Source organism: Pseudonaja textilis, chromosome 2, assembly GCF_049901715.1.
Source record: "Pseudonaja textilis isolate UNSWEBS1 chromosome 2, rPseTex1.2, whole genome shotgun sequence".
NCBI lineage: Eukaryota > Metazoa > Chordata > Lepidosauria > Squamata > Elapidae > Pseudonaja > Pseudonaja textilis.
In genome coordinates, this window is record NC_141991.1 from 82151753 (window position 1) to 82168252 (window position 16500).

General features: G+C 36.9%; 1 protein-coding gene across 5 annotated transcripts in view; it reads left to right on the forward strand.

Annotated features, from left to right (window-relative positions):
* The window catches only part of ARHGAP26 (Rho GTPase activating protein 26), a 276121-nt gene that overhangs the window by 188598 nt on the left and 71023 nt on the right, over window positions 1-16500 (forward strand). For all 5 annotated transcript variants that reach the window (XM_026696419.2, XM_087924476.1, XM_087924475.1 and 2 more), the window contains exons 17-18: window positions 2568-2673; window positions 15966-16125. In XM_026696419.2, coding sequence (XP_026552204.2) covers window positions 2568-2673; window positions 15966-16125 — 266 coding nt within the window. The remainder of the gene's footprint in view (window positions 1-2567; window positions 2674-15965; window positions 16126-16500) is intronic.

Genomic DNA, 16500 nt, shown 5'->3' on the forward strand with positions numbered 1-16500 from the left:
CTTTCAACCATGAGATAGTTACTGGCTTTTGGCTACTCTCTGGGTTAATCAGGACTTGAAATAGATCTCCTGAGCTTAAATAATGAGCTTCCTGCCATATTATTCTGCCCTCTGTGGTATGGATATCTGGAGGTTGCACCTGTGCCTTCTAAACTCCTGGAACCTCCTTCCATCAAAACTCTACATAGTTATAGATTGTGAAGGTTCACCTTTGGAAAAGAATACTAATTAGTCCTCAGTGACAAAAGCTATGCAGCATCAAAACATTGGGACGCCAATAAATAATAACCCATTTCTTGAGTAAGAAACCTAGATGGCAAAGCCTCAGAAATATCTGGGAACTCAGCCTTCTGTTTTGCAAAAATCTTCCATTTTTAATAACCTACCTGTTGGAAGATGGTGATTCTCTTCTGAAGCAAAGGCCACAAATATGCCAAAAGAAATAAAAAAAGTTGCTCTATTAGATTGGATTCTAGCGAACTATCTTATGATGAGAATAACAGTTAGTCATCATAATAAACTTGTGAATATTTGAAGTGGTTTCCAGTATATTGTTCTGATCTATTCAAATACTCCGGAGGTTACGTCAGTACTATTATCTTCATATTCCTTGTGAGTGACTGAGAGGGAGCGGCTTGTCTAAGGGATTTAATAGTAGATACGAGATTTGAACTGAATATTCGTATTCAGCCTTTTTATCATTTTACAACACTAGCTTAGTGGAAGGACAGAAACACATAAACATCATTTAACTTTTATCTCTTGTATTCTGCAAAAAAAAATAGCGTCAAGATTGTGGCAATATGTACAAACAATGAAAAGGATTATAAAAAGAGAAGTTAATTCTTTTCCAGACTCCTGCTTGCTTGTGCTTGGGGTTAGAATAGCACTGGATTGATAATGCAGAGCTATAGAAAGGAAAGAGGTGAAAAAGAAAAGGAAGGAAGGAAGGAAGGAAGGAAGGAAGGAAGGAAGGAAGGAAGGAAGGAAGGAAGGAAGGAAGGAAGGAAGGAAGGAAAGAAAGACTGCACACAGACACATGTACAGAATGCACCAACAACCCCTCCCCAATTTTTCAGGTTATCAAAGAAGTAATTTAATATATTTAGTTTAATAATGTTTTAATAGAGGTTATGAATAAGACAATAGGAAGGTTGCCTATAAACCAGGCCAGCACTACATACCTCAAGATGAACAGCCCTGCACTTTGACAACTCATAAGCAGGATAAGATTGTCCTATATCAGTTTTGTTCCCCTGGAGCTGGTCCTGCCCTATTATCCTGCCCTCTGCGGTATGGATATCTGGAGGTTGCACCTGTGCCTTCTGAACTCCTGGAACCTCCTTTCATCAAAACTTTACATAGTTTCAGATTGTGAAGGTTCACCCTTGCAAAAGAATACTAATTAGTCCTTTTGCTTTGAAAGTACTATTACTCTTGACAATTGACCATTTCCCTCTTTCTGAATATCTCCAATTGTTTTTTTTAATTTTCTAAATGCAAGTGAGAGAATTAAGATTGTATATGTCCCAGTGGGTTGTACTTGAAGGACTTGGAAGAAAAAGTCTGTTCTGACGGATGTGGGATTTTATCTTTTTTTCCTCTCACCATTAGAATACATAGGGAAACAATGGATAAAGCATATGAGGGTTGAAACTGATGAATGTTATAGAAAAACATGTTCCTTTGCTGTAATTGCAAATGCAATTCCATTTGCTTGTAAGCATGCAAATAAAATCATGTTATACCTTACAAGTGATTTGGTTGCTTTAGATTAGTCAGGTTTTGGCCACAACAGTTGTCATATCTTTTTTCACTGGAACTGGAATTGGGATAAGAAATCCCATTATTTGTGTTGAGATAATCCATTCCCTATTGAACTAAAAAAGAGGATTTTAACTGCTATTGCTATCTTCCACTAGTCCAAGTAAATTCACCATGAGATAGAGGAAGGAAGTGGTCACTACAATGAACTGCCTATTTTTCTATGAGTAGTAGCATTTGTAAAAGTCCATTCCATTGGGATTGATTGTTCAGACACTTTTATATCATAAAAGTGAAATAAAAGCACCTGAGGTCAGGACAAGAAGCAATGGGTGGAAACTAATCAAGGAGAGAAGCAACCTAGAACTAAGGAGAAATTTCCTGACAGAACAATTCATCAGTGGAACAACTTGCCTCCAGAAGTTGGGAATGCTCCAACACTTATCGAACCATTTATGTGTCTGGAATAGTGTAAGGCTTCCTGCCTGAGCAGTAGATTGGATTAGAATACCTCCAAGGTTCCTTCCAACTCTGTTATTCTGTATATCATCAGTCTCTGTCTTCAAAATGTAGTGTTTTCCTAAGATAACATTTGTGATTCTTAGAATTTTAAAGTTATTTTTAAATGAATTTGTGGAATCTTAACAATTTTGATATGAGTAAGGAGTTATTGTGGATGGGGGCAAGTATACATATTATATTAGTATGTTTAAATAAACTCGTAGATTTCAGCTTGCTTTTTGTCATTGGTAGCTGAATCATAAAGTCAAACTCCACTAAAAGAGTATTTTGTCTTGCCGCAGAACTGGAGAATCAAGAATCCAGAATTTCAGAGATCCATAGCTTAGTGCATCGACTTCCAGAGAAAAATAGACAGATGCTCCATTTACTCATGAATCACTTGGCAAAGTAAGTATCCTTTTTTTTTTTTTTAATAAACCTTTTGCTTTGCTGCTGGTTTCAGGTGGAAAAGAGGTAACTTAAGAGTATAGATGCTGTTCCCAGATCTCCAACCCTGTTGTCTTGGTAAAGGGGGTAGGTTTCCCAGTCATTCCCTGGCATGACCAAGAAGTAATTCAATCGAATTAGTATTGATGATCCACAATACTTTTCCTAGGAATTATTTTATTAGAGCAGCTGCTTGTATTGAAGAACTTAAGAAGAACTCTTAATACCAAAGTTGGAATCTCCACATGGTACTTCTTCATCCTTTTTGCAATTGACATCAAATATATTTGTGGTATTAGACAGTTATTTTGTGAGGATAAAAAAGTCAAGGTTGCTTTCCTTATTTTTGGAAAAACTTTCATCCTGTAAGACACTATGAATTACAGCGATTTCACAAAATTGGGCAATAATAGAAAATGGGTACATCATTTTTACCTCACAGACTGCTGCTAAAGGCAGAATAAGTGTGATTTGTACTATATTGATCTAGAAGGAAGCATAATATAAATTAGATGGAAAGAAGGATGAATGGCTGATAGACAGTCAGATGAAAACTCAGTTTAACTGTTCAGCCTCTCTATAGTAGCACTGTAAAGCACAAACATATGTGTGATTTTCATGTAATGACACTTGGGCAGTTTTCACTTGGTTTGCTTGGCATCTGAGCAATATTGAACCTGTTTGGAAGGGAGACATATGGAAAATATCAGTATTTTAGTGTACAAATTTGAAGAAAAATCCAGAAGGCGATGGCAATCCATACTCTTATTGCTGCCAGGATAACTCCATAAATGTATCCATGTGGAAATCAAAAGTTGAGTTTTACTTTTGACTTTATCTTTATTGATGTACTAATCCTGCAAGGTAAGGTAAAGGGGGAAGGGAAGGTCTCATGCTTTCTGAGACAAAATCAAACTTGATATAAAGGGTGCTGAACTTAAATAAAAATGCATCTCGTTTGTTCCTCTATGAATAATTCTATGTATTTTGCTTTCCTAAGGTGCTATTGTTCACCATGGGCTTCTTTTAATTCCTCCTTCCCTAATTAACAACTGCTTTGGGTGATTTAACTTCATAGAAGAGTAGTTGTGAGGGAGAAGGATTGTTCTGTGACAGTGTCCCAATACATTTGTTCCACTCGGGGGCTTCAACTGAATTTAATCTTTCTTTTAAAATGGTGAAAGAAAGATTGCAACCTTGTGAGGCTCCATACAGATCTGTGTGCATGTACCAAAGGAGTAGAACTTGTGTCTTTCATTGTCATTTGGTTGGTTTTGTCATTTGGCTTCTCAGATATTTTTGCCTAAACCCACAAAGTGTCAGCGATATATTCACATTTTATCTACCAGTTAAAAATTTGAACTAGGACTAAGTGGATTCAGTCTGAAATTCAGACACAGATGGAGACCTATTTGTTTCTTTATTTTTTGGAAAGTAAAGCAAACAAATGGCCTTTCTGTATATCACTAAGTCTGGAAATAAGAATACAATCCTTTAATAAATCCTCAATAAACCAACTCTGCTTTGTGCTCCAGTTTCTACAATGTGAATGTTTCCCACCAATTCCTACTATTTATAGTAGATAGCTCTATTGCTCAGTTCAGATGACTATTTATGTTGCTATTTGCTGGTCCAGGGTACTCTCTGAAATCCAGTATTGCCTGGAAATTCCAACTTCAGTCTTTTAACATCTCATGCTAGTTAATTGCGCTTTGATGTATGTGTGTATGTGTATGGACCATTTGAGTAAAATCAGTGTTTTAATATAAATAAAAATGGAAATGTATAAAAATCAAAATTGCACAAACAAGTTGGGGAACAAGCAATATTTTCATATTTCCACAAAGGCAAAGTTGGGTTCCATGGCGAAAATGAATTCTACAAGCAATTCATTAATAAACCAATTCTGCTTTGTGCTCCAGTTTCTACAATGTGAATGTTTCCCACCAAATATTTTTTGGTTTGAAATTACATATCTTTAAGTGTAGCATTTTTAGATAAATAATATAAGTAGCAAAAATGTATAGTGATATATTCATTTTTACTCTTTTCAACCAATAGAAATTTTGCAAAAAATTATGGAAAGAGGCTCAGGATGGTGTCTGTCTGTTCTTCAGTGGTATAAGTATCTGAAAGCAGAATAGAAGTAAATCAAATGTAGTAAGGGGAAGTAGTTAGCAAAAGAAAGATCAAGTTGTAAAATGGGCCAGATCAGATCCTAGGTGTATAAATATCCTATCCTTTGTTTAATTCATAAGGGGAAATAACACACAAAATTACAAAACATACATTGTTATCTGTACGGTAGTCCAAGTTTTACAACTAGTTCACAACATCCCAAATTATGTCAGAAAGGGTGCTTTATGGCTTGTAAATAGAGTAGAATAGAATAGAATAGAATAGAAAAGAAAAGAAAAGAGAAAAGAAAAGAAAAGAAAAGAATTCAATTCTTTATTGGCCAAATGTGGCTGGACACACAAGGAATTTGTCTTGGTGCAAATGCTCTCAGTGTACATAAAAGAAAAGATACATTCATCAAGAGTCAAGAATCATATGGTACAATGCTTATTGATAGTCATAGGGTACAATAATCAATCAAATCATACAAGGAAACAGTTAATATAAATCGTAAAGTTACAAGCGATAAAGCACTTCTGCCGATTGTAAAATGTTGGACCAACACCCTACCTCACAGTCACATGACTATATTTCAGCTCCTTGTCAACCTTTTGCACTTAGACTAGTTGCCAAGCACCCTGCAATCATATGGTTGCCATTTGCAATCCTCTCCGCTGATTTCCCCAGAAAGTCAATGGGGAAGGTGGCAGGGAAGATTGTAAGGTGCTGCTGCCTGCCAAGAGGGCTAGATGAAAGATCTGCCTGGCAAGTGGAGGTCAGTCCCTCAGTTGGGCTGCAGAAATGGGGCTCATGTACCAAAGATTCAAATACTGTTCCTGCAGTCTGACTGAGGTATTCCCTTCTGAACATAAAAAAAATACTTTATAGCCTTCAAAATAATGGTGTTTGCTAGCTTTCTAGCCCAAGGAAGGCTGGAAAGCTAGCAAATGCCATCATTCTCATAATCATTTGGAAGGGCCTTTCTCCAAATTTCACAGTTTGCAGAGGAGCTGTCCAAAAATTGCAAGAATGGATGCTTGCAGCATAGCTGAGATGGAAAGGCCATGGCTCACATTGGCCAGGTGTGCAGAAAAAGGCAAGTGGACCTGGGAATGGTGGAGCGCTATGAGGGCTCTTGTCCTGGTATTCTGCTTAATGCTCCTTGTGGTTCCTTCATGACCACAACTGGAGAACTGGGATCATAGTCATCGAGCAAGTGGCCACATGGGCATATCACTTAACACCCATTTCGATGAATGACCATAATTCTATCCCAATTGTGGTTGTATGCCAAGGACTGCTTGTTGTATCCACTTTAGCCTAAGTGCATACAGAATAACTTTGTTATCCCTGTGTATTTAGATATATTATTTCAATTAGTATATCAATTAGCTTGAAGGAATAGCATCATAATAATCAGTATAATGATTTGTAAAAAAAAAAAAGCGGGGGGGGAGGAAGTATTTTTTTCTCTCCCCCAAATATAATTTGACATAATTCTTGTGTAGCTTAGAATTTTCCCTCAAATGTAATCATTCCTTTGTTTCTGGTTTGGTACATGAGGCATGACATTTTTACAGCATATTTTTCTCAGTTGCCCTAGTTTCTGTGGGTTTTGGTTTATTTCAAAGCTAAACTAAGGCAGTGGTTGAATCAGCGTAGCATCAGTGATCCAAAATGTTTGTGTAACCAAGCTGCTTCCCTAGTGTTGATTGTGTTTAACAGAAATCCTTTGTGGTTGCCATTTGAAGACCAAGCATTTTAAGGCTCAAGATCCTGTGGCCGGGCTTCCATTTGTGAACTATTCGAGCTGCCATGATTTTCTTAAGCCATTTTATTTTTGCCCAAAGAAGCTGAGGAGGAGATTCTCTTTTGGGTCCTAAATTAAAGCTAAACTGTTTATGTAACAATCCAAAGAATTTCTTCAGTAGGATGTCACATCCTTTAACTTTGCTAAAGTAACCAAAGCATTCTAAATTTTCTCTTCCTGTTGTTTTCTTGTTTATAGATGTCTGTCCAATTTTAATAGCAGCTTTTTTAGTGCCTACATTTCCACCACCCCCCACCTCAATTCTGCCCTTGTGCTAACTTTTATATTAGTGTATTTTGTTTTTTAAGAAAATGAAATGGCTCTGGATTATTTGATGGGTATTACAGTAACTTAATTATATATCTAATGCTGATTTTGATTTATGTTGGCATTACCTACCTTTCTCTCCTAGCCATCTTTGATTTCCTTCTGCAATTTATGTCCATGAAATAACATGTAAGGTACATATTTCCTAATTCAGTTAAAAGTTGCCAAGTATTTCTAGAAAACGGTTGACTTCAATATATCTTTCAGCACCAAGCAATTAAGCTCTTTTTGAGAATTTTTCAGCAGTAGACTATATCCAATAAGCTTGTAAAGCAATATGGAACATTGTGAAAATGTTCATAGATTCTGCCTCATTTAATTTTCTTCTAATTGCTGTTCATTGGCCTGATACCTGTCATCTCTCTTGCAAAGTAATCAGTGTTCACTGCAGTGAATACGTCTTTTTCATTTTATGTTTCTGTTGCTCTTAGAGAATAATTCATTTCACTTACAGGTTCTCATTCTATGTATTTAAATCTATGTGATATTGTATTTTTAATGTACCATCCCATTAAAGAGTGTAAAGCAAAACATATTAGTTTAAAGCCAAAGTTCCTGGTTTTAGTTTTGTTCCAGTCAACACATCTCTTAGTTCTTCTAATTTTCTCTTAATTTTCCCAGCAGAAAATACATGTTATTAGAATTTTACATATGGTTTCAAAATTGTTTTAAATGCTTTTAATAATCTCTTAGTTTATTATGCTATATTATTGTTAAGTAATTTTGTACTATTGTCCTCATTATTAATCAAATGAACCATATGCTGGTCTAAAGGAATTATTGTATGAATCAATCCACATGCTAATTAAAATTCAAAGCTTCTGTTTTGTACTTCAGATTTCCAACCAATGAAGAAGAAGAATAGGGATAGGGAGTCATGTTAAAAATCTGCATGAGTTTCACAAACTGAGGAATACCTTTTGATAAATAACAGATGCATAGCTGAGAAATTCAAAATCTAAATAATTTATGCCTAATGGATTTGAAGCTTCACGGTGTTTTTCAAAGGCAGTCCCATATAGCATATTGTGATAGTCCAGATGGGAATCCTGGCCCAGGAAAGCCATATCTGATACACAGCTCACAGTTGCTCAAAGGGCCCTGCTCCTCTAGCAAGAGTCATGAGTCCAGGAGAACTTCCAGATTACACACTGGGTCTGTCAACTCCATCCAAGACCTGAGATAGTAATTCCACATGGATCGAAGATCCATGGATCCCAGAGCCTTTCTGTTTTGCCAGGGTTCAGCCCATTGATCCCCATCCAGGCCCTAACAGCCTCCAGGCACTACAAGTCACATCATCACTTAACTCAACATGGTCTGGGACATCCAGCTGGGTGTCTTCAGCATATTAATTTCTCTTAACCTAACCTACATGGTTCTTGTGGCAATACAATAAAATGAAATCCCCAGGTAAGCTTCTGAGGAAAAGGAGGGAAAGAAATTTGATAAATGAAAAAGTACTCAGCACAAGATCAGTTCATTAGGACATGTAGATTTTGAGAGGATAAACACTAGGAGCTCAGGTTGAATATTTCCCATTTTAAGGATTTCAGATCTGATGGGCTGTAGCTTCTGGTACACTCTGGGTCAGTTCCTACCTCACTACTTCCAGTGAGTATATATAGCCCAGTGAATTTGCTTCTCCCTAAAAACAAATCATGATAGCTCCTGCTCTTCCCCTAAGGTATGAATTTAGTTGTGGGTGGAGGAAAGGCAGAGGTGGATTCAGGCTTTTCTTGGCTCCAGAGTACTACATCTTTCTAATTAGATCTCTCTTTGTATAATATTAAACATGATTTCTTTTGAAGCCTTCCCTGTATATTTCTGTCACCCCCAGTGAAGACAGTGGATGGTTTGTGATCATTCACATGAGCCATTGTTAAAGCCTTCATGCAATATTCAGTCTGGTTTGAGGTGAACAGAAGGGTATGTATTAATCTTTAATTGGGATAAATAATTATCTCCATCCTCTTCCTTCTTCCAAAAATACAATAGTCTACAACATTAAGCTGTACATGAGTCAGCATTTTCTTACATTCAGAATTAAATACATTCATTTAAATGGTATATAGCAGTGGTCGCCAACCGGTGGGCCGTGAGAAAATTTTGGTGGGCCGCAGAGAAATCTCACCCCAGAGCACCCCCCCCCAAAAGCAATTAATCCAGGCTGCACAGAAACACAAGGCTGCTCAGCTCACATGGCCTGCAGGAACCCTCCCCGAGCACTCACTCCTTATTCAGCAAACTTGTCTGCTAAGTTGCTATTTTTCCTTTTTCTGACCATCAGCTGTTCTGCTGTGCTGGGAGATTTAGATTAGCTAGGAAGCAGGAAATGGTTGGATTTCTTGCTTTCTAGCTAAGCACAGCTGAACCGCCCTTAGGACTGAAGGTTTGCTTGCAAGCAAATTCAGTGCAGACTCATGACAAGCAAATTTGAGAGACTGAGCTAGCTGATGGCAGATAAATAGATCACTCAATGATTCTGTGAGCAATTCTATCTGCCTGCTTTGCCTGATTTTGGATAAAAGTTGCTTTTTTATAAAAAAATTCAATATTTACATACATGGTGTGTTGTGAGTTAATTTTGTGAGTTTGCTTGCTAGCAAATTTTATGTGACAGACTGAACTAGCCAATGGCAGATAGATTTCTGAATGAATCTGTGATTCTGTGAGCAACTCAATCTGCCTGCTTTGCCTGATTTTGGGTAAAAGTTGTTCTTTTTTATAAAAAATTCAATATTTATATAAATATTTATAATATTTACATACAAGCCATGCCCAGACAGTCACATGACCACCAAGCCACACCCACAAATTAGGCCACGCCCACAGAACCAGTTAGTGGTCCCTGGGATCTAAAATTATGAGTTTGGTGGTCCCTGAGGTCCAAAAGGTTGGTGACCCCTGGTATATAGAATTTGTGCAATTCTGTTTTCTTAGTTCTTTTATGTACAGCACATTCAGAAAATATTCAGACTCCCCTTTTCTCAGTTTGTTAAGCTGCATCCTGATTCCGCAGTTGTGAAATTCATTTTTTTTTATTTAAAGAAAACTAAACTAAATTGATTGGACATTATTTGGAAAGGGACATGGCTCTCTATAGAAGGCATCACAGCTGATAATTTACCACAGGTCGATTCCATTCAAGGTGTAGAAACATGTTGGCAACAATCAAGAGAAATGGAAGCACCAGAGCTAAATTTCACAAGTTGTCGTAAAGGGTCTGAATACTTATGCCAATGTGAGATTTTTCTTTTTAATATATTTACAGCAGAGGTGGTATTCAGCAGGTTCTGACCAGTTCTGGAGAACAGGTAGTGGAAATTTTGAGTAGTTTGGAGAACTGGCAAATACCAACTCTGGCTGGCCCCACTCCCATCTATTCTCTTCCTCCCAAGTCCCAGCTGATCGGCTGGGTCTTCTTTTGTTTCCCTGAACAGGAGAACTGAGCTGGAAAGCAGGTTAGTGGGGTGGGGAGGGAATGGGATTTTGCAGTAATCTTCCCCCAGGAATGGGAAGGGAATGGAGATTTTACAGTATCTTTCCGCCTGTCACGTCCACCAAGCCACGCCCACAGAACTAGTAGTAAAATTTTTGAATCCCACCACTGTTTTACAGACATTTTTAAAATTCTGTTTTCACTTTCTCATTATGGAGTACTGAATGTACATTAATGAGAGGGGAAATTGAATTTTAACAACTGCAGAATCAGATTGCAGCATAACAAATTTGACAAAAGTAAAGGGGGTCTGAATACTTTCTGACCTTCCAGATGATTTCCCACAAACAGACTCAACAGGGGAAAGCCAGATTCATTTAACAACCATATGATTTACTTAAGATCTGCAGCAACAACAACATGGCAACAACGACTGTAGAATCAAGTGTGATTCACTTAGCAACTGCCTTGTTTAGGAATAAAACCCCTGGTCCCAATTATGATTATAAGTCAAGGACTACCTGTTTGATGCAAAAAAAAAAAAAAAAAGGTTAGGGCATGCTGTATGCTAGGTATAAAGCATTAATTATCTTCTCCTCCCCCCCTCCTTAATTTGGGGTAGAAGCAGGGATGGGATGCTACCGGTTCTTCCCGGCTCTATAGAACTGGTAGCTCTGAAGAGCAGCAGACACAGAACTGGTTCTGTGTTTGCTGCTGTTTGGCCCACCCACCCGCCTGGGCTCTTAGCTGACCTTTATTTCCTGTTTTTTTCAACCTCAGCTGCTTTGTGTGGTGTAGTACATGCATGCGCAAAATGCAAATACCGAACCGGCAGTAATGCCGGTTGAATCCCACCCCTGGGTAGAAGGACTTGTATTAACGATCGAGTGCTTGCTTTGAGCTTTTCTTTGGCTCGATTATACTGAAGAATACATAGCAACTTTGTTCCTGTAATTAATTCTATTTCAATCACGTTTGGAACCTCAAACACTTTCATTTTTCTTTAAGAAAACAATTCAAAATACTTGCAGGAAACCTTTCACGGTTCTGAAATGTGTTCAGTCTTTTAAACCTGCGTGATTTCTTGACAAACGCAAAGTGAGAAATTGCCTCATGTTCCTCTAGGATATTGTAGAAAATGGAGCTGCTACTAAATGACTGTAATAATAGTGAAATTTTGTTGAGATTTATTCAGAACATGATGTAAATGAGCATTGTAAATTTTCCTTTGCTTTTCATAAAATGAAGACCACTACTCAAAAATAATTTATACCTAATGCTAGTGCTCACTCATTCCTTCTCCCTGAATCCAGAGGTTATTTTAGTTGTAAGCTTAATTTTACTATCTTCTCACTAGATTTTAATTCCCCATTTTTGTCATATGATTTACCAGTCAGTTAGGGGTTTATCATGCCACTTACGTATCCACACCTCAATAGCACTAATGTAATTTTAAAACAATCCACACTTGTCTTCTGTGGTTTAAATGCAACAGATTGCAATTGGGGAGCAAAGAATTTAATTTAATCATTTTGCCTTGAAGAGGTACAAATCCTGGAGCAGGAAAAATTTCCCATTCCACATAAATGATAAATGAAAAAGTAACTGCCACCCTCCCACCCCACCCCCTTGAGTCACATTTAGCTTGTGTGCATTGTTCTGATTATTGATTGGTTATGTGCCATCAAGTTGACGTGGGCTCTTAGCAACTGCATAGATTTTTCTCCATGACATTCTGTTCCAAATCTGGTCCTTCAGATTCTTCAATAGTGCACTCATCGCCACTGTAATTGAGCCGCTCCACCTAGTCATTCTCTTCTCTTTTTTTCTGTTTTCAAAGCATGAAAGTCTTCTCCGGAAAACGGTGTCTTTACATAATAGTTCTGAAATAGGATAATTTGAGCTTGGGCATTTGAACCTCGAGGGAGAACTCTGGGTTGATTTCTTCAGTGATTACTTAATTGCTTTTGCCGCTGTTCAAAGTATTCTCAGCAGTCTTCCCCGATTCCAAAGTTCAAGAGTCAGTAGTCAATAGTCTTCTTATCCTGCTTCTTCAAAGTCTAATTTTCGCTTCCATAGAGTATCAGAGGGAATACTATTGCTTGTATTATACTGATCTTTGGAGGCATAGATATATCAAGGCATCTGAATATTTTTCTGCAAGTCTTTGTGGCTGCTCTACTGAGCACTAGACTGCAGCATGTTTCTTGATTGCTTCTTCCTTTACTGTTGACAGTTGGTTTTAAAAGACAGAAAGTACCCACCACTTCACTATCTTCAGTATCAGTTTTAAAGCCGGTTGTACCTGTTCTCTTTAATTCGGTCTTTTTTATGTTTAACTTTTGTCCCTATTTAGTCCCATTTTTTTCCACTGTGTCCTTGACTATTAATCTAGAGTTTGGAGACTATTGTATTTTCAGTTATCAGAGTGGTGTCATTAGCACAGTTTTTATTTTACTGATGTTTCTTCATCCATTTTAAAACCACGCTGATCTTCTCCATCCAGCTTCTCTTGATCTATATTTAGTATATATAGACTGAGTAAATAAAGGAGCGAGAAATAGTGTTTCCTCACCCTTTTGCCAACATGGTCACACATGAGCTAAAAACATAATTGGTCTTATGAGACTGTTTTCATTGCAAAGCTGTCAAGCCATCTTTTCCCTTGAGAGTTTTGCTAAAGTGAGGACTTGAAACCAATAGTGAGAAAGAGTTTCAACAGGATACGATATTGTTTTGAGAAAATGCCAGTGTTGCTGGGGATTCAAATACCTTAGACCAGACGTCCAATCCGCGGTCCCTGAGCTGCTTGCAGCCCTGGACAGCTAGTAATATGGCCCCACAAGGTTGTCAACTTTTCATATTATTATGTGATTTTCATACATTAACTATATTATATATCCATCAATATACACTGATGTAGCCAAGACAATCCCTTTCACTCAATGTGGCCCAGGTGAGCCAAAAGTTTGGACAACCATGTCCTACACAAAAACAGTTGACTTTACAGGTTCACACAAGTGAAGCAGAGTCATTGTGTAGAAGGGCTTTAATCTTATCACTGGAGATAATTGGACTAAGCAAGCAGAACTATTTAACTTGCATAGTTAGGACAATACTCTTAAGACATAAGATTTCTTTATAACTTAAGTATTAAAGTTGCAGGTTGTTTTAGAAAGGCAGACAAAGAAGAATGCAGAAGTATGTAAAAATCATTCTGAATATGAAATGGTTTTGGTGCTAAGGCAATAGTTACTATATTCCATTTTGTGTGTGCCTATCAGAAAATTCTAAACAATAATTATAAATTGAATAACCATTGGGTTAATTTAAATTAAATGTTACTTAAAAAGGATATTTCTTATCGAGTTTCTAAACTGAATGCATGCATAACATGTTTCATACAATTTTCCCCTCTGACTTTCAGATATTTTCTTTGCTGTGTCATTTTCTTCTGTGGCATATTAGTACATTTTATATTAAACACTGTACTGTTCTCTACTGCTGTAATGACAAGAATAAATGCTAGTATTTATTTTGTGCTATTTATGTTACCTGTGTAGATCATGTTCTCATCTGTTTTCCTAGAAAAGTGTACACTGAAAGACATCTGCTGCTTTCATACAAGTGGCCTTTTCCTGAGCTGAGGATATAATCGTGATTCAAAGCAATTATATTCAGGCATTGTTCTTTAATGCTGATATGAAGAGAGCAGCCTATAATGGTCTATAGAATTAGAATGTGTGTGTGAGTGTGTGTGTGTGTATGTGTGTGTGTATTGAGGGATCATTGATGCTTTCTGAGCTTGACTGTTTTTTCCCAGACGTTTCATTACCCAAACTAGATAACATTATCAGTGCAAGTAGGGAGTGGGGTTTGCTCTGGTTTTATATTTTGTGATTTATATTTTGCCCTCTCAGTGTTGGTGGGAGTGATCTTGGTGGTTCTTTGGTTGAGCTATTTACTGTTAGCTTGTTGACAGTTCCTTGTTTGGAGTATCATTTATTGCTTGATTGTTGGTCTGATGTTGTTAATATTATTTTTTTGTATATACATAGAAACACGTATGTCTGTAAATTATTAGTGGAAAACTACTTCCTCATATGGAGGCCTCAAAGAAACTTCCTCAAGACTACTAAATTTTTCCTGTTAAAGTAACAGGAGAATTTGTTTTTTTTAAATAAACCCTTTCTAAAATAGGTTATCAGTATGCTTTATGGTCCTAAGATGCTATAAAAATGTTAAGATATCTGTGGGTTTTTTACTGTTATATCTGGTAGCACTGCTAATTATGACATGGATTCTCATATCATGTTTCCATAGTAGCAATTCATAGCGATGGCAAGATGTTTGAGTTTGTACTTTACACATTGTATCTGAGCTGGTGATTTCTGCAAGCATTCTTAGGAATTTTGTTTTAATAGAAATAGCACTTAGACACATATACCACTTCACAGTGCTTTACAGCTCTCCTCTCTAAGTGATTTACAGAGTCAGCATATTGCCCCCAACAATCTGGGTCCTCATTTTACCAACATCGGAAGGGTGGAAAGCTGAGTCAATTTTAGGAATCCCAGAATATATTCTCTTTCTAAGTGCGTGTGTTCCATTCTTTACAATGGAAGTCTGTACAGTCTAGTACATACATATTTTCCTACACCTCAGTTCTTTTCAGTGGACTATGCTTCTTTTTGTGACCTGTACCTCACTTATTGGATCCATGTAGGAAAATCAGAAATTATTTTCAGCTGCAAATTCATATATTAAATGTTTCAGGATACAGGCATGCCAAAGTATACACAATCTTATCTGTCTTCCTTGCTTATCTTTCAGTCATATTTATTTGAGATTTATTTCTTGCTGAAACACTGTGCTTGTATGGTGATGATTTTCAGTGAAATCAATGGAAACCTGTCTAATGACTGACCTCAGTGAGTCAGAGGTATGCATTAAATTAACATCAGGTACCTCTGAGTCTGAGCGAAATAAATACTACAATTAAATAATCTATTAACAGTCCACAGTTCTGGCTATTGATCAGAACATTATTCAGTGCATTTCCTTCAATATATACAAGCCCATATCCTTTCTCCAGGTCATGAAATACTTGTGATTGATTGAATTGTTAAATGGATTTATCAACAAGTCAGTTGAAAACAAGTTTATCAACTACTCAGATCTTCTGTATTCAGAATCCTGCTTATTTTTTCAAGATGGTGGGTGTTACTTTAGCATATCTCAGGTAAAATATTGTAACCAATAATGGTCACTTTGTTTTTCTAAATTTGATCTCTAGATCAAAACATGTTGTCATCTTCTTTGCAATTTTTATTCCCTGAATTATATGTGGGTTTACAGACCTTTATAGAAGCGTTATTATCAATTAGTCTACACTGATCTTTCCATTGGCTTAGTTATTAAAAACCAGAATTGTAGTCTACTCTGCAGAAATTCAAATACCACAATAGTTGTTCCAAAATTATTTGGGGGACAAAATGCACTAACATTTAAGTTTGCCGAGCCTGTTGAAAATCTATTGTGCTTGTTTCATTGCAGTGTTGCTGAAAACCACAAACAGAATCTTATGACTGTCGCCAATCTAGGAGTTGTTTTTGGCCCAACGTTAATGCGACCACAAGAAGAAACCGTTGCAGCAATTATGGACATCAAGTTTCAAAATATTGTAGTTGAGATTTTAATAGAAAACCATGAAAAGGTAATTTATATTGGAGTCATGCATGTTCCATGTTTTTAAAAAGTGATTGTTTACCAATGTTTACTGATTCCAGTGAATATTTTAGCAGCTTTCAGCTGCGCAGAACATTGGGAAGAGACAGGAATTTGACAAGTAATAGGGCTTGTCTCCAGGCATCTGCCAGCTCATTTTCCTGAACATTTTTATTGATTGGGGGATGAAATGTTTGGATTTCTTTATCCTTTCACTGAGGAAATTTTGAAATCCCAGACCACTCATAACAGAAATTGCATCGTGGAAAATAAGAGTTTCCCTCTTGTTGAAGGGGAAAAAATAATGTGGGTGTGACACTGAATGAATCACCAGTTTAATTGGAATGAATAATCTTGTACCAGC